Source organism: Strix aluco, chromosome 5 (genome assembly GCF_031877795.1).
Source record: "Strix aluco isolate bStrAlu1 chromosome 5, bStrAlu1.hap1, whole genome shotgun sequence".
Taxonomy (NCBI): Eukaryota; Metazoa; Chordata; class Aves; order Strigiformes; family Strigidae; genus Strix; species Strix aluco.
In genome coordinates, this window is record NC_133935.1 from 49,954,993 (window position 1) to 49,981,848 (window position 26,856).

General features: G+C 40.1%; 1 protein-coding gene across 8 annotated transcripts in view; it reads left to right on the top strand.

Annotated features, from left to right (window-relative positions):
- GRIP1 (glutamate receptor interacting protein 1) overlaps window positions 1–26,856 on the top strand; it is a 342,061-nt gene that overhangs the window by 267,915 nt on the left and 47,290 nt on the right. For 5 of the 8 annotated variants that reach the window (XM_074827290.1, XM_074827286.1, XM_074827288.1 and 2 more), the window contains exons 8-10: window positions 18,079–18,226; window positions 19,835–20,004; window positions 24,333–24,488. In XM_074827290.1, the coding sequence (XP_074683391.1) occupies window positions 18,079–18,226; window positions 19,835–20,004; window positions 24,333–24,488 (474 nt within the window). Of the gene's footprint in view, window positions 1–18,078; window positions 18,227–19,834; window positions 20,005–23,499; window positions 23,656–24,332; window positions 24,489–26,856 lie in introns of all 8 variants that reach the window. The other 3 variants (XM_074827287.1, XM_074827294.1, XM_074827293.1) reach the window with 2 other exon arrangements.

Genomic DNA, 26,856 nt, shown 5'->3' on the forward strand with positions numbered 1-26,856 from the left:
TAAGTTCACCAGTCTGCTCCCTGTTAGCCTGGTTATCAGACCAGCGGTGCAGCACAGTACTTATGTCCTTCCTGGGGACCAGAAAAGACTTGAGAGACATGTATGAACAGTGGGTTTCAAAGATGTTTGCTGACAGCAGATAACGGTAAAGGTTCAGGATCCCTTGTTCCTTCCAGTCTGTTTCATGCAAGTGTGATGCTTTTTTTCTTCTAGTCTTTGTTCTTATCCTGGTTCCTAGCTGCATTACTGTCTTTTTTCCCTTTCCTTAGTGACCTAGTTTGAGTTTTCTTTTCTAGAAGGTCTTAAATCCCTAACATGCTAATCCCTTTCCTTACAGCCCAGTTTTTTCTTCTGTCTTTTGCCAAGTAATGCTTGGGTAATTTTCCAACAAATTTCTCTCACACTGCTGATTTCCCTGCGTGAAGGCCTTTTGCAGTTTTCATGCCTGTCCTTCTTTAGCCCTTTCTCCTGTTGCTCTCTCTTAGCAAACCATTCCCAAGTTTCTTGTACTGCCGCTTCTTTTCAGATTAATCACCTTCTCATCTCAGTTCCTCCCCTTCTTGCCCAAAAAGTCCTACTCTCCCCTCCACCTGGCTCTTCTCTTGATTCTCTGTGCCAGATCTGTCAGGTAATGAAGACACATAGAGAACATGAATTTTCAATATAAAGCCTACAGAATTTTCTGGGTGGAGGGAAAACAGTGTGGTTTTCCCTAATGATGCTCTCAGACACAGCTGACCTGTTTCAGCTGAAATAACTAAGGGAAGAAAAAAAATACAACCTGAGAGAGGTAACCATCATAAGAAAAAAATCACAACAAATGTTTGAACTGTGGCCAAGTTGTAAGCATTTAAAATCAAGATGTTTTCATGAGAGAAGTCTGTGATTCCCAAGTATATTTGCCCTACAGAATTCTTTTACTTTCTTTTTTCTGTCTGGTTATGATTTGTTGTTGCAGTTTGATAGCCATGTTGGTAGTAGATGATTACAGAAGGGAGGAGTTGTCATGTTTTACAAGGATTTTGTAAATCTTACAGATATTTCTTTCTTTACAAACTTCTTGATCATCCCTGAAGAGAAATAAATGGCATTTAGCTGAACCATATAAGTTACAAATTACTCTAACAGGTCCAATTAACATTTCTCTCTAGTGCTTTTGAAACCATGGCCTCATTAAAAGCAGCTTAATAAACATTGCTTTGTATGAGAGAAAAAACTATAAAGGTGAAATGAGTTGTCCCTGTAACAGAAAACTAAAAATACAATTTAATTGTCATAAATAACTAGGAAGGGGTGGAGGAGTTATTAACTTCCAAGTTCCACTTTGTATATGAAAATATTCTGTTTTACTTACTGGATACTGAGAGTAATGGACAAATTTGTCGTCAAACACTTGTCAGGAGGGTGAAAACTATACATGTATGCAGTTAGTCTAAATATTGTACAATTAAAAAAAATCAGTCTGAAATACCTGGTGTGTTTCCTGATGGGCATTCATTAAAGTAGAGCCTTCCTAATCTATAATTCCTATCTCTTCACAAAGCACATGGTTGGAATTTTTTAGATGCTAATTCAAGGATTTGGATCCTTGAATGGAAGCAGCCTCTGCCTATTAAAAATATGCTATTGTGCTTCCTTGAGTAAGTATTTAAAAACAAATGATGGAAGGAGGAAGTTGCTGTAATAACATATCCTGTCCACCACTCGGGCTTCAAACAAGCAGAGGGAAGGAGCAGATAACCCTCATATATATTTAGTAAAAGATGGGAAAAAAGGATTGATCAAATCTTTCCACTTTGCATGAGGGTTATCCAGATGTGCCATGAAATGCAGCATGAAAGAAAATTGCCATCTCTACTACATGCTTATACCTCTGGTCAGCTGGAAGTTAGTCAAGAGGTCTTTCAGTAAATTGACTTATCTGTTATTTAGCGTGCAGGTCAACAGCAGAATAGCAAGGATAATGAAGTATCCTGATTTGTGCTGGTCTGAAAAAAAAATTGGGCAGGTAGCTGAAGTACTTAAATTCAGAGTGCAGGTGTGAAAGTTTTACAAAGAGGATGATAATTAAGCTTCTTGGAGATTAAAGGATGTGCCATGCAATTCAATGCCAGACAAACTCAGTAATCAGAAAAAATCCAATTTAAAAAATTTAGCCTTGGATTTGGTTTAGTGGCATTGCAGTAATCCAAGGGACTAAGGAATAAGGGACAGATTTGATTTTCTTTATATTAGAGAGAACTTGGGCTGTAACCCCAGAAGCTGTCTCTAAATGGACCCATCTCTAAGGAAATAACAGCCAGAGCAAAGTCTCCATTCCTGCCTCCATTCCAGGGAGAGGAAAACACTAAATGTCTCCAAGAATTTCCCTGAGGGAGATTTTTAAAAATCCAGAACTGAACTACTCCATCCTCTTTTTTTTCATCGGTGTGACACACACAGACTATGCCTGGCAGTTTAGGGCAAGGGGAACAAATCCAAAAATCCCTCAGATCATTTCCTGGAACACCTGTACTGGGCATAAACTAAGAGGTTAAGCTGGGATGCAGTAGGGCAACTTTTCATCCCTTTACACCGAAGTTCATCGTTCATTGATCACTTTACAGAACATTTATGCTGAAAAAGGATGGATTTTAAAGTATGAATATTTTCAGGTATTTTGCCTGAATATGAACTGCCTCAATTAATGGTGTTCTAGTGCAAAACTGATCTGAATGAGATTTGAAGCAGATCCTGTGAGATTGCACCATGTAGTATTCAGCACATGGGAGGTGTGTACTGCTCAGGGAAGACAGTACTAAGGCCTGTGAGCCAGAAATGTAGGTAGGGAAAAAAAAAATCAACATCTAAGCTGAATGAGTTTGTCTTGAAATCAGCATAGTTACTCAAAGATAATTGCACCAGTGCCACATCTTACAACATGATCTTGTTACACAGAATTACACTTCCAGTGGTGTTGCTTAGCTATACAATGAGTGAAATGTTACATTCTCTGTGCATTTGCTATTCAAACCTCATTCCCCTACAGTAATTTTAAACACTCATAATAACCTGTCTTTGCATCTTTTTCCTAAATGCTTGGTTACCATGCTTTGTTCATTTAAAGAGATCATTTCATAGCCTACGAACTCAATATTTATCAGAGTGGTTTGGGGAAACAATACGGATAAAAACTGATCTGTGTGTTAGCCTATGTTCAGCCAAAAAAATCACTGGATTTTTCTTTTTTTAATCAATTCATTGGTGATTCATATTAGTGGTGTTTGACCTGTGAGTCTCATGGTTTTAATTTGTAAGGAAACTGTCCAGAATATTCTGGCAGCTATTATTGATTGGTCATGTTGCTGTTCAATGTAGGTGCTGGAGGACTCTAACAAAATTATGTTTCTGTGATAATTGAACATGCATTCGAAATAAACTGAAGGCAAGCCCCTGACTGCAGGTTTCATTTAAATCTTACCTGTTTTCTTCTTGGAGGAGGAGAAGAGGGTTGCAGTGATTTTATGAAGAGTACTTATCTAGGCCATTCACCGGTTTCATCTTTAAATGCAATTCTGACACTAGCAGAAATGTCGTGGCTCACTGCAGCCAAAAAAAGAGTGCCGAGCCCTCCTGAAGAGATGAGTAATGAAGGATATGACAGCTTCCCAAGGTTACAGGTAAAGCTCTGGCAAGCTGAGATTTCTTCCTTCCTCTTATGCGCCTCCAGACATTTCTTCCCTGGCTGATAGAATTGCATTTTTACATGCGGAACCCACACCAGTATAAAAGCACTCTTTCTTGGAAGTGAGTCAAGTCATGTGGTGACCCAGACCTTCAGGTTACCTGCATGAAATTGGAAGCAGAGTAGTGCTTTGCCAATAGATGAAATTGGCTGTAGGGCATCAGAGGCAATGAGGCTCTGGGGAGAAAAGAGGCAGACAATGGGGGAACAGAGATGGGGATGTGCATGAGAAAGAAAGGGCTTTCTAGGGTAAGGTTTCCTATTGTATTACACACAAGCATCTTTAACCCATATTGCCTCTGAATTACAGGGTTAGTTTCACTTTTTTCTGGCAGATAATCCAAAGGTTATATACATGAAAAGGTGGTAAAATGTACACCTTGAGACAGAGCTTTGGGACTTGTTTTATATTACTTAGGAAGTCCCTCAACACTTTCTTTAAAAACTCCTAGTTGGGTTTTTCTTTATCCTTTATTTTATGTCCAAAAGCTATTGCTGATTCAGGTCATCTTGCCTGAGTTCTTAATTGAAATCTAAAGGCTTCAAGCAGCTTAAATACAAAACAAAAAAAAAAAAAACCCACAGAACAAAACGTGGACTGGAGACTCACGGAGCCTGTGGTTTCCCCTCTGTCATTAATATGATTTTGGCACAACATCCCCCATAGCTGCAAAGAAAATTTAAAACAAACTCTCTCTGCAATTCTTCCTGCCATTTTTTGGCTCAGAGAGGCCTCCAGCAATTTATAACTAGCTGTTGTTATTCACATTTAACTTCCTCATTTTAAAATAAATGCTTAATTCAGGTATCAAATACCCTGGGATTGCATTTTTAGCTGAATCTGTAGTTTCATCTTGACTGTTGAGTATGCTCTGCCAGGTGATTCTCTCCACAGAATTTAGTAGGTTTTGCATGCACATGAAGCTGCATCTAATCCCTAGCCACGGCTGTACTGCAGTGTGCTGTCTTCTGAAGTATTTTGGATGAGAACAAGAACTGTTGATCCTTAGGTCAGCCATCAGGTAACTTTCGTGAAGTTAGCCAAGACCTGGTCCAAGCCTGTTTGTCTCAGCAGGAAGACTCTCATTGACTTCAGCTGGGATTTAAAATACAACCCAAAGGAGAAAAATCTAGCTCTTGTCGTACGTTTGAAGAGCTTTGTTCATAGGGAAATAAACAGCAGAGTCATGCATCTTTGCCCCCCCGCCCTCAGTTCTCACCAAATGGACACCCAGTTTATATGAACAAAAATGTTTCCTGCCAGCATAAAAGTCTTCTAGTTTAAGCACTGTTTGCACCACTAAATCAATGTTTTATTTCATCTCCAGCATCTACTTCAGAGATTCTACAGCCATTTCAAATCTGAAGTGTAGAAAAGACCTGTATTACAAAGACCTAACTCTGATGCAGATTATTTAAAAATAATGCTGTTTACACTGTTTAATTACACCCAGTTACCACTCAGTCTTCTCTTGTCTACTAATGAAAAGACAACATGCCAGGCCCATTTTCTCTTTACCTATTTGCTAAGATATTTCTCTTCTGGTCCTTCAGCATTAGCGTGGGAACAGGGTGTACATGCATGAAATTACCAGTTTTGTGGTAAGTTTTATAGGTCATCCCAGTTTGGATCTAGATCACAGCAAAAGTCTTCACCCTCAGTATGCTAGAGAAAGTTAGGTGAACAGCCACCATGCATTTACTTTCTGGCTTTCACATAACAGACCAGACTTCAAATGTTAGCATTTGATGTTATAAATCATGTCAAGGCATTGGTGCTGCTGGTCTGTCCCAATGCATTCTGCCATTCTTCAGTTGATATGGAGTGTGGGAGGAGTATCAGCTGCTATGTTTACACAAGAAAACAGTTGCAAAGGAAAAGCAGAGAAGAAAGGATGTGTCCTTTCTGTGCTTCTTGCAGGAGGAATGACTTTTTTGAGTCTCCTGTAAACTGCCTCACAGTTAAACCCATGATTTTAAGAACAGTGAAAACTTCAGCAGTTTACGCTAAGGTTTTTGTTGTGCCCCTCTTCCTCCTTCCCCCAAGTAACTGCCTAAGTCTGCATTTTTTTTTATTTCTTTTTTAAGCACTTTCAGGCAAAGTTGTTTTGCCATTTCCTGGAATGAGTTTAGAGAAAGTTGTTTTGCCTATGATGAGAAAGTTGGAGAAACTTTTCTTTGTGAAGATGTATCTTTTTGTAGCACTGGAACACTGACATGCGATTCAACAGGTACTGGTTGAGGGAGAGAAAGCCCTTTTCAGAAAAGTCTCTTCTGCTTATCCCAGTGAAAATCCACCCAGATTTAGCTACATTTGGAAGTCTTTGAAAGGATACAGCTCAGTGTGCTCAGGAGAAGCAGCATTTTGTGACAACTTTTGCAAAAGATTTTGTGTATATTGCGGAAAGTTTTTCCTTTATCTTTGCAGAGTTCCTTTCAGTTCAGCTCTTTGGGGATGGGAAGTGCAAGAATTGAAGACAGCCGTGCAGCCTTACTCAGATACCTTGGAGTGTATGTGTTATGATATAGATTTTAATTGGAATGATTGCATACATTTTTTCTTCATCACTCACCTGCTCCATAGTACTAAGTGATCTGAAAAACAGCCACATGAGAGAAATGTTCTAAAGAATAGCTCATCTCATCTTGTTGTATGGGAAAACTATGTAAAAATGTTGTATGCCTAAACTAGGGCAGGTGAAACACATTTTTTAAATGCCATTTTTCTCTGATAGTTGTAGAGGGAGTTTAGGCCTTTAGCTCAGGTGTAGCTACCTCAGGTCTTCTCTACAGTTGCCTGTGTTTCGGTGCAGTGAATCCCAGTGTAGGTGTCTCAAATCATCCTCTCTGGACTACTGGATGCTTTCAACCTTCATTTCTTTGATCCTCATTTGTTTATCTATACAGTGGGGAAAATACCATGCTTTAGCTCTCAAGGGTAGTTAGAAGATAAAATCAGTAGTAAACCTGTGTTGTAATGAATATTCAGAGGCTGCACCATACAATAGCTCTCCCCCCACCACATATGCTCAGAGAAGGTTGAGAACACTGTTTAGTGATTAAGGCATGAGCAAGGGAAAAAAAAAAAAAAAGTGTTGCTATTCATTAAATAGGCACTGTCTACCTTCTGCATGAGGTTCTTGAAGAAGGAAGAATATGCGATTATTTAATTAAAGAAGGGAGGTAAAAATAAGTTTATCCACGCAATATTCATTCTGGGGTTCATTAAGTTTGAAGTGTTTTGTGCCCACATGGTGACCATAATATTTTCCTTTTCATGTAATTCTGTTTGTAAACAGACACTTATGAGCTTTCTTTTTACTTGCATGTATTTTTGTAATGATTTATATTGATGTTCTGCTGATTTTAATCAACTCATTTGGGTTTTTGCAGTTTGCATAAGCACAGTCTTTCTGTTATAGTCAGCTCAGCAGTGTTGAATGGAACAGCCTTCTTCTGAGCACTGTGACCTCTAATTTTTCAAGGTCTTTACAGCTTAGGTAAATTTGGGTGGATTTTCACAGGTTAAAAAAAAAAAAAAAAAAAAAAGACAGGAAACACACCCAGAAAAGACTTTTCACAGTTCCTCCTTTACACAAATTCAGTAATTACTGAATTACAAGTCTGTGTACATTATGAGCACTGGAACATCTTCAAAAAGAAGAAAGTCATCAGACAAGGACGTGAGGGGACCTGGAGTCCCTTCGAGCCTGGCAGCAGGAGCTGCTCTGGCAGGAGGTAAATGGCTTGTCCCATGGCAAAAGCAGAACTGCATAGGAACCTTGCCAGGGGTGACACTGCCAGAAAGTTGGCAGTCTGCCTACTGAGGAAGTGGATGAAAGAGTGCATGTCTCATTGCTGCAACTCTATCAGTTATGGGGTACTTGGGTTTCTAGAGGTTATTGCTTGGGGTTTTGGGAGAAGAAACATGGGGAATTCTTTTTGCTGGAAATGTATGCTGCAGAAAGCAGAGGATATAGAAACGTTCTTTTACTTCAAATGTGTGAATGCTCCCAGTAGTACTGTTTCTGTATTGCTTGGAACAAGCATTCGGAAGGGAAAAGCTGGAAATATATAGGCAACAGGTAAGCAATCCTAGGTTATTTTTGCAGTGTCAAAGAGCTTATGTTCAGAAACATGGCTTCTGTGTTGGATTTGAGGGCAATTTACCTAAATTGCTTTCTCTATTTCTTTGAAATGTTTTTGCTGAACTGCTGCTCAGGCAATACCAAAGCCAAAAGAGAGGGCAGTTAATAAGCTTGTAATAAGACAGCTGTGCTAGAGCACAGATTATTGAAAAGAGACCAGAATTTTTGGGGGAAAAAAGTGGTACTGATAGGATGAACTTGTAGCATCAGAAATTCATATTATCTGTTATGGACAACAGTGTAGAGTTTACTTTCATTTTTCTTTTCTTCTGGTTTATATTCACCTAATAGACTTGGTAGATGAGTGGTTTAGGCTAGTCTGAAACCTCCTGCCTGTTCAACCAAACCAAGTCTGTTGATTTCAGTGTTTAGCAGCACACCCGAAGCCAGCTTTCCAAGGCAGAGACTGCACTTAGCTTGTGTGCAGAGGTCACTAATGCATGCCAATAATAAGTAATCATGAATGTATGAGACAGTATGTCTCAGTACAGAGGACCCTTGAGCAAGGTCTAGTCATGCACCTCAGGTACACCAAGCAGCCCAGCCACATGGGAGTGGGGCTGCACTTGGGTCAGCCACCCTGGTGAGAAGCAGAAGTGGCTGTCACAGGCCCAACACCTAACTTGTGTGGCTCTGCTGCTTCCAGGGCTTCAGCTCCCACTGGCATGATGGGGAGACAGGGACAGCTCAGGTACCTCACTACCACAGTGTTGATATGTCCTTATTTGTCTCAGGTGTTTCATGTGCACTTTCGTGTCAAGATGTCCAAACTGTCCAGGGCACACCTTTGCTCTGAACCTTTCAGGATTATCCAAGACGTCATTATCCTGGTAGAGCCCTGGGCAGATGGGAACTGTCAGCTTGACACAAAGTTTGGGTGCTCACAGTGTTTGTTCCCATCTGTCAGTGCTGGCAGCGAGGGGCTCTGTGCTCTGTAGACTTTTGAAGAGAATCTATTCCCATTCTAATTATTACTGTTCCCGTTAGATGGAAACTTAGCGTCATTATGGCAAATAGACATAATTTATGGGTGCTGCACTGTTACGGAGGTTCTCAAATAAACAACCAACCACCAAAAATTAAAAATTTATTATTAACACAATTAACTAGCTCTTGTAAATTACAGGTTCAAATGTCTGTGAGAGGAGAACAGAACAACTTCCTAGGGTTTAACGACAACCCAAAACACAACTCCTTAGGGTTTAAGCAACCCAAAACGCAGAACAAAGCCCCACTCCCTAGGGTTTAACGACAACCCAAAATGCTCTATCACTCACCTGACAAGTGAGGGCTCTCAACCTCGAGGACCTGCTCAGGGCAGCGTCCCGACCCAAGGCCCCTCAAGGAGTTTACTTGGGTGGCATCCCAACCCAAGGGGAGAGACCTTGACCCCAGTGTGCTGCTCCAGGGGACAGGCTCAAAACAGCTCCCCCAGGGGACTCCATTTATACCCAGGTGAATCTGATCTGTAGTCAATAGCGGCTGCCATTGGCCAAAGGCCCCAATTACCGCGAAGCCCTGAGAACAAAGGCGGTCAGGAGCTGCTGCACTTCAGCAGCCAAGAAGCTCTGCTTTCATTGGGCGGGTGCACCTGCCACATGCAGCAATTTATATTACCTATTTATATTACCTGTGTGCTTACAGGCTTACTTTTGAGGCTGGCAGATGTAAAATTTGACGCACCAGCTGTGTCTTAGTTTGCAGGCAGAGATGCAGATTGTGTTGTCCTTATTTGTTCTATTTGTTGTGATTAGTCAGGTACAGAGTCGTGCAAGAGCTGCAGTGTTTTGAAGAAATCAAAGTTCTTGTGTATTTTATTTCCTGTCCTACTTACAAGAAAAATAAGTATGAGAAGTTCTTTTACATATGTATCTGTCTATCAGGTTGCCCAGAGAAGTTACAGATGCCCCATCATTGGAAGTGTTCAAAGTCAGGTTAGATGGGGCTTTGAGCAACCTGATCTAGTGAGAGATGTCCCTGCCCATGGCAGGGGTGTTAGACTAGATGATCTTCAAAGGTCCCTTTCAACCCAAACCATTCTATGATTCGATGGTTCTATGATTTTATCTATGATTTGTGCACTAGAGAAAACAGTGTTTTGTGTTGCAAGGTCTCAGCAGAGGACTTTACATATTATTTGCACTGTTTGCAGGGTGTTTCTTATTTTGGGAGATAGTTTTAAAAAGTAATTACTTGTGAGTTCCATTCCTGGAATGAAATGCAGGCAAGATTCCATTGCTGCTGACTTCTGCAAACATTTCACAATCAAATCTAATGCTATATAGTGTTCCAGGGCAGTTTTCAGGAGCCATCCTTCAATAGAGAGGTGGTGTTTGAAGCCCAGGTGGCCAAACTAACCACAAAGGTATATTTATAGGCTCCCAAGTTCTGAAACCATGGACTGCCATCAGGGGTGGAGATTTGAGTTTTCAGTAGTTCTTTAAGTGCCATCTGAATTTACTATGCAGTATTAATTTTCAAGGTAACAAAGGAAAGGAATTGCAGAGCCTGAGTTTATCTAAAATGCATTCAGACTAGCCTCAAAGAGGCAGATCCAGGATCTTCTGTACAGACTCCATCCACCGTGTCCCCTCTCTGTTGTAAATTCAGCTATAGATAAATTGGGATTTAGATTAACAGGGCACACAAAAAGAAAGATACGTATAAGTTAGGAGATCGGGATTTAATACAGCTTTTGAGCAGAGAAGGGACCTAGTAAAAATGAAGGATGTCTGAGCATGAAACAGAGTTAGTAGGAAGAAGGAGTGTCCCAAGAATTGGGGAAAGTCTTTTGAGCAAAAAGGGTTTGGGCAGGCTTTTGTGGTCTGAACATGAGAGAAAGCCTGAGAAAGTTCACATGTGGATTTTGAGTACATCCCCACCCACACTGGTGTGAGTGCTTTGAAGGTGGGGATGGTTCTTCAACTGGTTAGCAGACCTTTCTGAGCTGAGAAGGATGATGGGGCTAGGGTTGCAAAGTATGAAATTAGGTAAAGGCAGCACCTAAGCTTTTGATTTGAAGAACCTGACTGAATTAGAGGCATATAAATGAACTGCAGGAATTAGGCGAGAAAAAGAAAATGGAAAGACTGTTCCAGTCAGTTGAAAAGAATATGAAATGGCTTGTGTACAGGGGAGGAGATAGGTGGCACATTCATTTAGAGAATAATGTCTCCGTTTTCCATTCTGAGGTTGAGAGGTCCCTCTGATTTCACTATAAGTCATTCTGCTGGCGTCCTCTTGAAATTATTCCTATTTTTCATTTTTGAAATCTGATTATTCTAAAGGTGAGTGGGTGTAAGATGCCATTGGTGGCTTTTTTCCTTAGCAGTAATTTCATGTTTTTCTGTGGACTCTGTGAGCTTTCTTTCAATTAGTAGCCCAGCAGCTACAGTGCTGTGCTGTTACTGGCAATAAGGAAAAAGACAGTACTTTATATTTTTTTAGTACTGTTTTTGCCCCTTTAATTATAGCTGAGCAGAATAAAATTAGAACAACTGTCGCTCACTCTACAGCCTGCCTGAAACACACAGATACTCCATAATCAAGGGAACACTAGGAGCACACATATCTTATGGTAGGTTATAAGTTGGGCCTTGGAGACTGCCACTGATCCTTTGAACAAGAACAATATTTAATTTTTAAATAGTTGCTATATTATTAAAGAAACTACCATCCTCACTCCCCAAATATTGCTTGCAGTATATAATGCCAGCTTACTCTGTTCCAAAATATATTTTAGGGTAAAGTCTCACATGTCATTAAGCTTATTAATATTTTTTGTGTTCTAGCTCTCAGGGGGGAATTGGAAACAGTCAGTGACTTTTAGCTTTTCAGAAATCATTATCAGAGCTTGCTAGCTGGCATTGACTCTAGTTTTCCCGTAAGATCTGAGATGAAAAAAGGTTACTCTGATAAATGAAGCATGAACAAAGCCAGGGTGCAAACATTGTGCAGTATTAGTAGAACAGAATACCAAGGCCAGTACTGTGCATCAGTGCTCTGTGTGTGTTTCACAACCTTTACAGTCACAAAAGTATGAGGAATCAAATCATATTGCTCTGAGTGACTGAGAATGGTGCAACCCAGCTGTAGGGCATCTTGAATGTTGTTCCCATGCCCTTCAGACACTGCAGAAGTATTATTCCTGCCTTTCTTCCTTGCTGCTACTTTGCCTCTCAAAACCATTGACCCATGATCCCTATCTCAATTTCTTAATTAGATCATCTTAAAAAATATGTAATTAATGTTCCCTTCTTTGCAAAATGGAGATTAGGGATTTGTTGAGATCAGACTATCTTTGGAGTACAAGGAAAGGATATTACATAAATGAGCAGCCTCCTGCCCCAAAAGATTTACTATCTAAATAACCATCAGTCAACTCTGTGTGGGTAAGGGAGACTTAGCCAGTCACCTAGTTGGTGTTAAATATGAGTGAATGAAAATATCCCTACAAAGGAAATTTACAATGTTAGCAAAATAGCCTAAGGAATATTTTAGGATGTGGCCGAAAAACAGTGCCAAAAGGGGTTTTTTTCATCTCTCTGCATCTGTGACCTGGTGAACTACAAACCTGGGGAAAGAAGAAGTAAGGTGTTAGTGGAGAGAAGCACAGGGGAAGGAGAAAGGTGGAGAAAAACTTCCCTACACACAGCAGATCTTTCTCTTGCACAGTAAAGTAACTAGCCATTTCTGGTTTTGGCTCTTGTTTTGCTGAGGGCCATGGAAAAGGCAGACAGTTGGAGGAGGTTGACCACCTATCACTAGGGCAGTCTCAGGGAAACATGAGAAGGGAAATAGTGGGGCCACAGTACGATAGAGGTTTATGAGTCTCACTATCGCAGATAGCGATACCATCTTGCCACTGGACTGTGAGGAGTTGGGAAAACTTTAGGTGTTTCAGTCTTGCAGAACGTTTTAATGGACACAATGTTCTTTCTGGGTTGGTGTTCATTTTTAAAAAAAAAAAAAAGTCCTTAAGAATACAATAAGCAAACCACATGGCGGATGACAAGATTCATTGAGTGCAATTTAAGATACTGTTTGATAGTAATGAAGAGTCTGTCAGTTAATGAAAAAAAGTGGATGTGAATGCACACAGAATCTCTGAGTGCTTTTATGTTGCTTCACTGTCAGCTGAGAAGTACCGTAAACGGCCTTGCAAAATAGTCTGTATGGAGAGTGTCACTGCTAAAGCCATAGGTCTTAGAAACAGAAATCATCCAGTCTGTTGGAAGTTCTGCCAGTTCTTTGGGTTGGTTACCTGGGCTTAAATTTCTTCAATTGGCCATGGATTTTAAGTGACCTGTGAGAAATGTATTGACTCTGACTTTTGCATTTGAGCAATCTAGCTTTGCAAAGGAATGGCAAACACTCAAAGCTGTCCTGGTGATAAACCTATGGTATGTCTGAAACCTGAAATTTTGAGCCATTCATGGGGAAAAAAAAAATGTTTTAATGTTTCAACTCCTGCTACTTCCTACAGAAAATAGGGGTGCTAATCCCTAACGTGCTGATTCTGAATGGACTGACACAACTGTGCCTGCTGCACATTCCCCACCATTGGTTATTCTGTAAAATACCCTGAGGTATGGCAAATAAAGGCCCAGATCTGGCAGCAGGAGCTGGGACTGCTGTCATCCCATTCTGTGCCTTACACACTAGACTGACCCCTGCAGTTTCAAAGTACCTTCCACTTGTGCATTGAGTGCTGACAGTTGTCTCAACCTTCCTAGAGCTAGAAGCAGCTGTAATAGTGTTTTGCATTAGACCCTTTCTGTAACTCACGCTGGGTAACATACGTAAAAACGCATACCTCCCCTACATTCTGTTGTATTTTTGTTAAAGAAAGCAAGTTCAAGGAAATGGCTGTGTGTTTCTGCATATAAGGACTTGTGAGGGTCCTTATATGCACGTTTACTCAACAGGTTCCTTGGGGAATAACCAATGGCTGTCCCATGCACATCAGAGCTGTAGCATGTATGATTGCTGAGCAGGTGCTGGAAAAGAATCAATTATTTTTGTGAATTAAAAAAAGAGCACAGAGAGAGCAGAGGAAAGCAAATGTAAAGTGTAGGGCGTTTGGGAGTCATGGGGGGATTCAAACTGATTTCTCCAAACTGATTTGCTGTAAATTTTCCAATGTTTTGCTATTAAAGGAGAGAGTGTCAGAGATTTCAGGTTTTTTCTATTTCCACAGCAGTCTTCCTTAACTTCACTGAAATACACCTCTGTGATCCACCCAGCTACTGGTCCAGTCTTTCTGTATTTTTATTTTTTTTTATTTTCAGTCAGAGAATCACAACAACAACAGAGAAGGCTATATGAACCTGCTATATACTATTTCAAGGTGAAAAAATCGTTAGCCTGTGGTGGAAACCTAATGGGGAAAAAGCTCAGCGAGAGAAAAATTAGTGTGAGATAGTAAAGTATCCACTTGTTTGTCACTCACATCATTGCTAGAAGATACAGCAGCATCCAGGCAAGATCAATAGCAGTCTTGTGGAGCTGTGTCTTTCAGCTGGTTCAGCTGCCTGTTTAAGGTCAAAATCTGTTTTGACACTCTTCCTCTTTGTCTGTCTCTTCCAAGCTGCTCAAAAAATTATCTGCACCTTGTGTTACCATGACTTCTTACAAAAAAAATAAGAAAGCACCCGAAACCTTCCAGTTAGAGAAGTGAGAAGCTGCAGAGCACAGATAGTAACCACAGAGCTCAGTGTTCCTACAGGAACATGCTCACACTATAGCAGTACTCCCCAGCTTGAAGTACAAGAAGGCTTTGGGAAGAAAAAAACCTTAAAAAAAAAGCATCATAGACTAATAAACCTGTGGATTTAGTGTCAATATTGATTGTAAACTATGACTGAAGCTTTTCCCATCTTAGGGCATTTAGAAATACTGTTTCACATGTAGATTCTCTGCTGCCTAATACAAGCACTACAAACACTTTTGGGCTGGCCCTACTGTGGGAGTCCTGAAGAGGTTTTCTGTCCTCCACCACCCATCAGTTGTTGAACAGGATTCAACAAACCATGAGGATAGGCAAGAATTAGCAGGTACATACATTTACAAGTATGTAAACAAATGCATGTAATGTGATCACTTAGTCTTTATTTCCACTGATCATGATAAAAAATTAGGGTTTTTTCAACTTTAAAAAATCATTTGTGATTATCTTTTGAGGTAAGGGAGAGTGGTGACACTGCTTATTTTATCCAAAAGTTTTTATATATCATATAGTACACTTACACATCATAAAAGTATATTCAAAATAAAAACCCTTGTTGCCAGCGATTTAAGCTGTCAAATAAAAAAGGTATGCTGCTATCTATCTGAAGAAATGTATTAGCATGCGGAAAGCAATGCTGCTTCCTCTGGGACGTTTTAATCAAGCCTCTTGTACTGATTGAGATGCAGTGCTCAAAAGTAAGAAAAATGATTAACAAAATCAGAAATCTAGAGCATTTTTCACACAAACATTCATCAGTATATCTTATGTAATTACATAGCCAATAAATCAACATAGTGTTTAAGTGCTTCAGTCACGGTGTAAATATCTTAATGACTGAAACATCTTCACACATGAATAATTTATACCTGTATGATTCATTTTTCATATCCATGCTTTACTTCAACATGATAAACTAATCCTTCTCTGTCAGGGAGTGTGTACTTGATTATTGCCTTCAGATTTCTCTTCCTTGTGTTTATTTTCCACAGTTAGACACACTCCATCTCTTCTGGTTCCTCTAATGTAGTATATCTTATTTATTCATCCTGTCTGCCTTGGTTTGCTTTCCCTGTGCATTTCAACAGGCACCTGGGAAATAATGTTAGGGCATAAGCTGATCATGCATTTCTCCAGTAATTCTGGAGCAGCATCTTGAAAGATTTACTCATTCTCAACAGATATTTGCATTTAGTTTCCTCTCCTCTCCTCAAGGCAATCGTTACAGAAAGAACTTGCAAAAGGCCAATAACAAGTTGAGCTTTGCCATTTTCTGAATCGATGCGAGTTCAAACCTTTGTCACGGTACTGATGATAGATGTTGTTTGAGTCTTCTTCCCATATGTTTGTAAATGCAAGCTTGTTTGTAGCTCCAGAAACCACTGGAATATTCAAGAAGAAAATAATTGTTTCTCAGTGCAGGAACAGGAAATGGGAATTCTTAAATTCTGCTCTGTGCATTTATTTGGCTGTACACAAGTCACTGCGTGCATCCTGCCTTACTTAGACCCTTAACCAAGGCACCTAAACCAGGAATTTGATTGTGATAACCTCCTTCTTTAGTTACTAGAGAAAGACAGGTAGCTGCTGAGTGCAGTTCATCCAACTTTGAAGCTATTTAGTGCCCGAAGCTCCAGGCAGGAATGCTACTGAGTGGACCCTTCTTCTGGATCACAATTTAAAGTTAGGTTCAGATTTGTGGAACAGGTTATTTTGACAGCGCTTGAGGAAGTTCAGTCCCAATTGGGCACAAAAATGAGTTGCTCAGATTTAATGGGCACTTTCAAAAATACTAAATCTCCCCTTCAAACTCTCAGGTTTCTAACTGGAAAAAAAGACAACAGGAATATAAAAATTATTTCAAGTCGTGGGGGGAGAAAGGAGTTCTGTAATAATTAACTGATGCTTTACTGGTAATGTACGTTATCCTATCCAAGCACCTTTTTTCACTCCATTTCTATATCCAGTTTACCTACATTGCTCTCTAACACCTTAGCTGAGTGTTAATTAATGAAGCTCTCATTCAGTTTCTTCTATCTTCATATAGCTTGTTAGTTTTGTATGATAGTACACTGTTTCACAGTCTTTCTTGTCTGTGTCAGAATTACATTTTTGGACTGATTGTCTAGATTTAAGACTGAATGGAATATCTTATATCTGTCTTCTCCTCCATACTCTGAAGCCCAGCTGCAGTTCTTTTAAAGCTTCAATCTCAGGAACTTCTGAGAGACTATCACAGTTGAATGTTTTCTTAGTATTCTTACAGCAGGGTCCAGTACTCTGTGAATACAAATCTCTCATGTTTGCTAGCAAGACATTTGGTAACTTTGCTCCAGCGTAAGTCTTTGTTTAGTCATTTTTTCCTTATTCTGATTGTAAGCACCTCCAAACACTTCTGATATCACTTTCTTTGTCTCAGTCTTTTTATGTCCTTAAAGCACACCTTCACTTACTCTATCTTACTCCACTGAGATCAGTTGTTGATCGATGGGTATCGGTTAGTAGGAGTTCTCAGGCAGTCTCCAGAATGTACTTCACCCTTATCACTGCCTGCTGTGTTTTGGCATTTAGGACACAGCCTGCTGCCTTTTTTCTTTGTTCTGTCTAGCATTTGTCTCTCTTGGGCATAGTTCCACACCACAGTCGTCAATCATGACTGTGGCTGCCTCCTATTTTTCTGCTTTCTTTTTTCAGTGTTGGTCATTTACTATCTGTGCCCTGTTGCAAGGCATTACTTCATCCAGTGACGGGATATTACAAGAATCTTCTGAACCTCCTCATAGAATCATAGAATGGTTTGGGTGGGAAGGGACCTTAAAGATCATCTAGTTCCAACCCCCCTGCCATGGGCAGGGACACCTTCCACTAAATCAGGTTGCTCCTCACAAGCATTTTGCTTTAAATCCTACTATTTCTAGCTGTCATGCCCTCTGCAGTTTCACCATTTTCTCCTACATTGTCCTTTCTTTTTGTGAGAGATTTCTGGTAGACCTTTTCTTCACCTTCTTCATTTGGTTATTATAGCTGTTCTCCACAGACCTTCCCCTTCTTTTCTGAAAATTAATTTAGCATCTTTCTCTAACCTGTTCACCTATTTTTTTTTCAGGTAGTTTTCTCCTTTTTTAATTAATTCTTTCTTCAGCATGCCTGTTTTAAATTCCAGGTAATTTTTAGCTTCAGTTGTTCAAGAGAGTGGTCCGCTAACACATCCTGGTTCCTTAACCTGGTCCACCTCTGATTCTGACACACTCGGAAGCTTATAGACATCCCAAATTCACAAACTGCCTATTGCATTTATAATTTTCAACATTAAGTGCTGATTCTTGACACCTAAGCTGATGCTATTCCAGAATTTCTTTAAGTGGCATGTTGTCTGGTTAGAGAAATAGAATAGCCATGGAGACTATGTGGGAAAATATGAAAATGGCATAAGTACTACATTGGTATAATACTGATCTTTTGTTCTGTAATTTCAACAGATTCAGTAGCAACAGCGTCTGGGCCACTGCTAGTTGAAGTTGCCAAAACTCCAGGTGCTGCTCTTGGGGTTGCACTAACTACCTCGATGTGCTGCAACAAACAGGTCATTGTCATAGACAAAATCAAGTCTGCGAGTATTGCAGACAGGTGAGTGTGACAGAGGGCTGACACTGCAGGTCCATACATCCATTTTATTTCTGCTTTTGTTTGGTTTGGTTTTAAAGAAACCCTTCCCTTTTTTGATAAAATTGACTGAACCAGATGCTCTCAAGGTTGTAGGTCTTAAAATTAGCACTTTGACGGATCGTTGTTCCATACTGTCAATTTTAAGACTTCCAGGACACCATTTACTTTAGCTCATTCAGGTAGTATACAATGACATAAGCCAGCCCCCATGTAATATGTGACTGTCTGCTTGCACTATGCAACACAGGAGTTTAGAGGTCTGCTCTGACTATTAAATGTAATGCTGTGGCAAAAATTAGTATTCAAAAAAATAAATAACACACTGGAATTCTTAAAGTAAGCCCACAATATGGAACAGCTGTCAAGGGAAGTAAATTTTGAGTCTTTGCAACCTTGAAGTGTTCTTTTAGAATATATCACTCATTCTTGTGGCACAGTGAAATGGAACTCCTTATGTCTGGATTTTTTTATTGATATTTAAGAATACAACTGAGGTATTAGGAAGACTGGCTTCTGTATTTTGAAGTTATTTTGCTGTAATTTTTCCACTTCATTTAAACCTTTAAATAAAACCATTTAAACCATTAAAAAAAAAGATAGATATTTTTCCCCAGTGGTCTAAACATCCGTAACAGAGCTGTGGGATCTTTACTGGAGTGTGTGCATGTGTGTGTGTGCGTATGTGTTTATACATATACAGTATATTTCTATATACATATCTCTATCTAAAAACTCCTTAAACGTTATGTTTCAGCAGCAAATTCCTCCTGCATGTCCCCAGTCACCCTACCTTGTAACTCCTCTTTGACAACGGTGCTTTTGGTAGCACCCACTTGTAGCAGTGAGTCTACAGCTCCTCTGTGGGCTTTTCCCTACAGTAGAAACTTTGAGAGTGACGGCCATTGATCCAGGGGTGTTCTCCAGTTCAATGGTGCAGGATGCTTTAATTTTCTCCCTCTGTTTTTTCCCATTTCGCAGGGGGTAACCAATTAAAGGAGCTGTCCACTTGACTGGTACGTCGGGATGCTGACTGCTGTGTTTGCATTTCTCAACTCATCCAGTAGCCAGTCTCTTGAGTGCAGCGAGATTTAGCAGATAGCCCCCTCCCCACCCCACTCCTCAAGTCACCATGCCAGCCCTGGTTTCATTATTTGTTTGACTACTGCATAATTTCATCATCATTTACAGCTTTTGTACTAATAAATGTTTGAACTATAACTCAAAAAATGATGAACTGGGTGCTTGTGTGAGGGATATGTGACCAAGTTATTTGAGTCTTCTTAAGCTCTTCTCATTTTATTCTGCTGCCATTCACACATATTTTTATAGTCAGCTACCCCATTCCAGTTCTGTGAGTGATGTCTTGGCATATACTGTATTAACTGAATTGTTTTTAAGGTTTGTACTAATAGATATAAAGTCTGACCAGTGACAATGCCTACAAAACACAAATCTCTCTCGAAAAAAAGAACACGTTCATAGTTGTCATGACCAGTTTGAAGGCAGTAAAACTCATTTTCCAAGCAAAGAGCATACCTGATCACACTGAGTTTTTCCCCTTTTATGTAGATGTGGTGCATTACATGTAGGAGACCATATTCTGTCCATTGACGGCACCAGCATGGAGTACTGTACACTGGCAGAAGCAACGCAGTTTTTGGCTAATGCAGCGGATAATGTCAAACTTGAGATCCTTCCTCACCACCAGACACGACTAGCACTGAAAGGCCCGGAGCACGGTAAGATCATCTGTAGCACCAAATACCCTTTCCTTTTTCTGTCTTTTACTTTGCCTGCCCTTCCCGAATGGCCAAGAAAGCTATTGCGGTAGTTATGTCTGTAAATATTGTTTCAGCTCCCCAGGTTATGTTTCTGCAGTTTCTGAGAAGCTCTGTGTTTTCTTGGCCTTAATGTACCCTCTGAGATTCCTATGGATAGAGAGGGAAATGTTTTACTGAGAAATGGTTCTGCACACTTGTAGATGTACATAAAGACACCTGTTGACTCTACTGTTGCAATCATTGGGAGTTCTGAGGCCTAGAAATATCAGTTCTTGGACATCTATCTAAGATCCAAGCTGTCCATGGATAAGCAATGCTTTACTCAGTTTGTCACAGAGTGGTGAATATTGAACTAGTGGCTGAGGAGACACTAGTTTCTCCTAGACCAGGGTGGACAAAAAGTAACCCTTGTTGATACCATGTTCTAGTATTATTCATCTGCACTTCTTTCCCGTTTCTACTTAAGCCGATTAAAGGGGTGAGGGAGCAGGGAGTGATACAGCAGAAGCAGAATGAGATGGAGACCAAATTTTGCAATGTATTTCCATTCTTTTCAGTTATGACAGTACGTTGCAAACAGATCTTTCATTTTTTTGAAGTGAAGATGTCACACAGTCCATTTGTGGCTGGTTAAAGAACCTTTGAAGAGTGTTTCTTCTGGGAAGATGCGTACCAGGGCCAAAGATTTGTATAGATGATTGTATTACTTGAAGCAGTTGGTTTCTTAACCAACATTTAAAACATATTGATGCTGTTAATGTGCTAGTCACCTTGACCCAGTGTAGATGCTTAGAAAAAGCAATGCTTTTGCCATGCCAGAGTTAAGAACTGGCCATTATGAAATCATACCAGGCAGATCTGCAAAAGCTACATAAGAGCATCTTTTGGGGAGAAATCTCCCTAAGGTAATAAAATTGCTTTCTTAAGTAAGGCAGAATAACTAGCATATTTACAGCCTTTCCCAGCCCCTCACCAGGTGGTGCTACTCCAATATCACAACCAATTCAAGATGTAACATGCTTTATGGAAACAAGTACCCTCTTGGAAACAACCTTTCATCAGGTGTGGTATGGACTAGATGCTGCAGAGTTTGAAAAGCTCCCTTTATGTGTCTGGGATAAGCTGAGTCATTAGGGCTGTATCTGTTGAGCTCAGTTATTGGTCTTATGGGAACACGTTAGGAATTTAAGATGGGTAGGAAAGTCAGTATATAAAATAAATTGAAATTTTAGCCCTAAAGTAAAATGGAGACCACTATAAAAGATCAGATTTTTTTTCTTGTTTTTTTTTTCCTTTATACTGTGCTGCTAACATTCATTTCTCTTGCTGCCCCATTAGTTTTATGTTCACTGTACACAACCCTGGGTTGGAATAGCTCAAATTACTGCTAAATTACTACAGTTACACACAATAGGATTTTCTTTTACAGAACTTTTGTTGAATTGGGATTATCCTTCTACAAGCTGAGCAAACTAAATTTGTGTGCCTTCCCACTTTGTAGGACATTTTTATCTCTACTCTCAGCATGAAAATAAAACATTAAAAAAAAAAAAAATCAAAGACTACCAGATAATTTCCTGCTGGAAGCAGTCTTTTTAATTAAACAAGGCTCACAGCAACTTGAAAATGAAAATCTACCTGGCCACATTGTTCTTATCAGATTTTAATTTTTACACCATAGTTAAAATTTTGAAATCTTGCTGTCTGTGCACATTATCAAAGAGATGGTTTCATCTGAGGAGATATAATAAGTCTGTAAGATACATATGGCCGTATCAGGCTACTGCTGCTCTTTCTGGGACTTTTCTGGCTGACGTGAGATTTTCCAAAGTCTCTGAGGTCATGGGCACTGGTGCCAGTGGATGAGCCAAGACATAGTCTGGCTGGTGGTGCTGAGCTCTACTCCTGGTGTTGGCATCACACCCCATCCTCACCTTTGTTATCTGTTGAGGGAGGCAAAAAAAAAAAAAAAATTCTTTTGATTCAGACATATGTCAGGGCATAGCAGGGGTGTTCTCAGGGAGGGACACAGGTCTGGGACATCCCGGTCAAGGGCACAGGGCCAGACCTCGCAGTGCCATGGCCTCCAGAGTCCCAACCACCTCATAAGGCTGGGGGATATGGTGGGCCTCTCTGCTCTCCTTTTCCTCTCCCTTCCCTGGTGTGTACTGCTGTAGTGACAGGCATTGCTTTTGAGTCAGAGGAGGGTTAATATGTTCAGACAATTAGCAGATCATTACTCAGGTAATCTGAAATGAAACAAAAGGATAGCTTTTCTTGAGGCACTGTGCAGTGCTTGCTGCAGTGACTACCCTTCTCCCCCTTATTTTGTCTCAGGGAGTAAGATGTGAACACAAGGTGTTGGTCCAACCTAAACAGTCCAGATTTTTGGCTACTGCTAAAGTCCAGCATAGGGTCATATGTGTCTGCAGCCATTATATCAGGTAGCAAAGAGACACAGGTAATGCAGCTCATGGGCCAAGGACTGTAACTTACGATGCATAGTAGGGGTGAATCCCTCAGTGGTTTTAAGACAAAAATTCAGGGAATAGTTCCCAGTTTGAAGTGTTCCTCTAAGGTTCAGCAGGGACATGTCTATGCTGAAGTTAATGATGAATAGACTGTGTTTAATGAAGGGTGACTTCAATAATTTTCCTTTAATATTTGACCCATCAACTGAAATGCTTCCCATTCTCTTGGTAAATACTGGCCTTCACTTTTGGCATATCCCACACTCCCCATAGGTAGAATCAGCAATCAAATACGGTCTCAAATTTCATCCAGAAAAGGATCATTTTAATGTTTTGAAGATCAAGTTTTTTTAAAAAAAAAAAACACATTAAATTGCACATCCAACTAATCAATAAGAACTCTTTTCTTTATTAACCAGGCTTCAGGATAGTTTTTCTGCTGCTGGCCCAGGGTAGTGGTTTACTGCACAGAATAGCATAATGCCAACAATAGAGGGTTGGCAAAATTAAAATGTCAATGCAGTAAATTGAAATGACTGGCAAGTAAACATCTCCATTCTAGGCAGTGCTATGTATAGTATCTGGTTGGTCTTTTTAATGTAGGTGAATGCAAGCAGAGACTTACTAAGCTTCAGTTAGTGGTCATATTTAATACCTTAGTATTTTCTAAGGAGGTTTGCAATCTTAGCTCCTAAAGCCAGAATGAGATTAGAAGTTGATTCAGTACTAATCTTTTTAAAAACAAATACAAGAAAACAGAAAAACCCAATCTTCTGATTGGCATTTATTCTGAGAAAAATTATTATTTCTGTTCCTCAAGCTAGCATCCCCTGGTAAGAAGACAAGACCAGGTTATTTATTATTCCACTTTATTTTCCTTTTTGGACTTCTTTTGTTTTGTTTGTTTGGGCAATTCAGTTACTTTTCCCTCTTCTCTGGTCCTTTTGTTTTCTGATTTTCCATCATCCCTTCATGTGGGCAGTGAAGGTTCAAAGAAGCAACAGGCAACTTACCTGGGACTCGTGTGCCAACAGCCACAGCAGCCTTCTCACCTACCACCATTATAACACCTACCACCCTGACCATTGCAGGATGCCAGCCTTGAAATTCCAGAAAGCGCCTCCTCAAAAAAGCCTTCGTAATGTTCCATGCTTTTTCCTGCTGACATATTCTCTCCTCCTCTTCTTCTTCCTTCTTCTCCCTCCCCTCGTCTTTCACTCATACTTTTCCCATTTCAGGCACTAAAACCTTTTCAGTTTTATGGATGCTACACTTTTTCATAGCCATGCCAAGGTTATTTCTGACATTTTACACCTTTTCCTTTCTGTAACAAGGCAAACAGGAAAAGGCTTGAAAATTCTGAATGAATCAGCTCTTCCACTATATGAGTAGACCATTAGATTTGAATAGTGTATATAAAGCATGATTTTTGAATGCAAAGCATTGCTTACAAATCTTTTGTCAGAAATTACCTACTACAAAAAGGCATTTCTAAAATCAGTGTATCTGCATTGGTTCATGGATATGTGTCGAAAAATTTAATTGAACGTGATTCGCCTAAAGTAAGCTGTATACTATGAATGTACTTTTTGTACCTCCAGTATCTTTGTTATCTTCCAGCAGGTATTTTCATGAAATGCTGGCTATACTTTTACCTAGGGTCACCTATGTGGTTTAATGTCTTTGTTATTGAAAATGCACAAACCATTCCTGTGCATCATACACATTGTTTGATTCGTTGATGAGTTACAGGCATGTGCCGCACTCTTCCATGAAGACTTGAGTGCTGTGTGCCAAGTGTTTGATTTCTTACAGCAGCTTTGGTGTCTTCATCCTTCTCTCCTACCTCCATGAGCGCATACAGCCTGAGTTCCCTGAACATGGGGACCTTACCTCGCAGCCTCTACTCCACCAGCCCACGTGGGACAATGATGAGGCGGAGGATGAAAAAGAAGGACTTCAAAAGCTCCTGTAGGTGGTAACAGCATTTGCTCAAAATGTGCAGTGAATGGGTGGAGGAGGGGGAAGATACTGAAAAAAGGTACAAAGTACCTTAATTAATATATATATATTAGGCAGAAGAGAGCACAGTTGGATTTTCTGTTAGATGTAGGGAAACATCAGTGTAAAAATATTTGTCCAGTGCTAAAATGAGATGAGTAGAGGCCATGCAGCTTAACTATCTCATCTGTAATATATAAAACATGTTTTCTTCAGACAATTCTGGAAGAGTTTGTTATACCGTTGCTGAAGTGATTTTCAAATTTCTTATTCAATTCTTCCCAGTTCTATCAGGGAATAGAATTGATAGCTGAATAGTCAAAAACAGATTGCTGGTAAGCTCAACCAACTTTATTTTTACGGAAAAAGAGCTTGCCACAGTACCTCCCTAGGTAGTTTTAATGTTTACATCTACACTATAACCTGTACAGTCGTTTTTGGGAGGAAGAGCAACAAATAACAGTGAAGACTAAATGGCCTTGTTTCTGACCACTCTCTGGGATTCAAAGCATGGATTTCCCATAAGTCAGTAATTTCCCAAGCCAGGGTGGGTATATTTCAGGCTGTTCCACTTTGTGTATTGCTAAGTATTCACTGGGCCAGAGAGAGTATGGCTGTTATCAGCACATTGTTTCCCAGACTCCATGTAAGTGCCACCTCTCCTTTTGGCTTGTCCATCTTCATGTGATCCTCAGCAGCTCAGTTCCTCCAGAGCAGGGAACTGAGAACTGCACTGTAAATCGTCTGCTCCAGCTAATAATGCTCACAGGTCCACTCTGGAAAAACTGAGCTGCTGCACATTACAGCACAGTTGCCCTCTATTAAAGATTTCCCATGGTCATAGCAAACTCAGAGCAACCAACAGCCTCCAACTAAGGTCAGTCACTATGGAGTTGTGAGTTTGAGAGAGGAGCTGAGGTTTTGCTTTCTTGCAGTTTTTTGTGGCTTGCTTGTTCTTATTTGTTTCATAAAGCAAATATTTTTACATAACACTTGCCTGTGAGTGCATTTTTTATTTTTAATCTGATCAGCCATTTTTCACAACTCATCTGTTGACATTAGCTTCTAATGAACTCTTTTGGTTCAGGGAGATAGTGTGTCCATCCATGCTATGGTATCAGCAGGGGTCCAGCTCTTAGGTGTTCTCACATGTATGTAAGAAATGGTAGTAATGTTACACTAATAGTAATTTATTTGAGTAGTAAAATAATGCTGGATGCAAAAAATAGTTCTTCCATTGTGCTAAATTATAGCTGTTCCATCCATCAAAGGACTGTTAATCCTGAAAGCTAATCCTATTATGGATCTTGGGAGACAGTTGTTACTTGTGTTGTTATATCTTTCAGATATTTTTCCTTCAAGGAAGCCTTGTCCTGCAATTTGCTATCCTGCAAAGGCTGAGAACAAGGCCAGTGACATTAGGTTTAAGTGGGACAGTCACATAAGCACTGCAGCTCACCTGAAAGATGCCTCAAGTCAGAAGGCCTTGGGAATGACAGGCTGCTATGATTAAACAAATCTCTAGCTAGGAGGAATTAGGATGAGACTCTGTTGTGGGGTAGTTTGTTATGCACTTGCATTGTGAGGGCTGGATATAGAGTATTGCAAAATATGTGGAACTGGCCCATCACTGGGTGAGTCTGTGCCTCACTACGTGCAGGGACTACATCAGCAACCCTGAATCAGAGCTGGCCTTGGAGGAATTGGCTGGCCACCCAGGCTTGCTTGCCCTTTCTGTGAGCTTGCTTTCCAGCCCATGCAGAGTTCCTTACTCCTGTTACTAGACTTATACCCATGCTTGTGACTGCAGTAACAGCCAACTTCAGAGGCCCACACTGGACTGAATGTGCTGCAAGTGAACATGATAGAGAATGACTGGTCCTGTACCCTTCCACCATCCATCAACAGAACTTGGAAAATCTTGCCCCTGTCCCTTTGTGGGAGACTCATGAGAATGAGGTAGCCTTGACTGCTGTCCTTTTCATAGAAAGGAATAGCACAGTCTCTTAATTTTAGTGGGAATTTTTTCTTTCTTTAATCCAGTTGGATCATCTGAGCGGTCTATTAGTGAAACTTTTAATAATCTGTTAGGACGTCATTTGGGAAGAAAAGGACGTATTGGTGAAGGGTGCTATAAAGTTCACATTGCAAATTATTTAGGAAAACCTGCATAACGTAATGTGATCATGCCAAAATTCATCATGATGTGTGATGGTACAGGAGGTTACAAGATTTTTATGGCCATGATTTTACAATCATTGCATTAGTTACATGGATCTTTCCAGACATGTGGCTGTAAAAATTGAAGGCATGTCCTGCTGTCACATGCTTTATTATT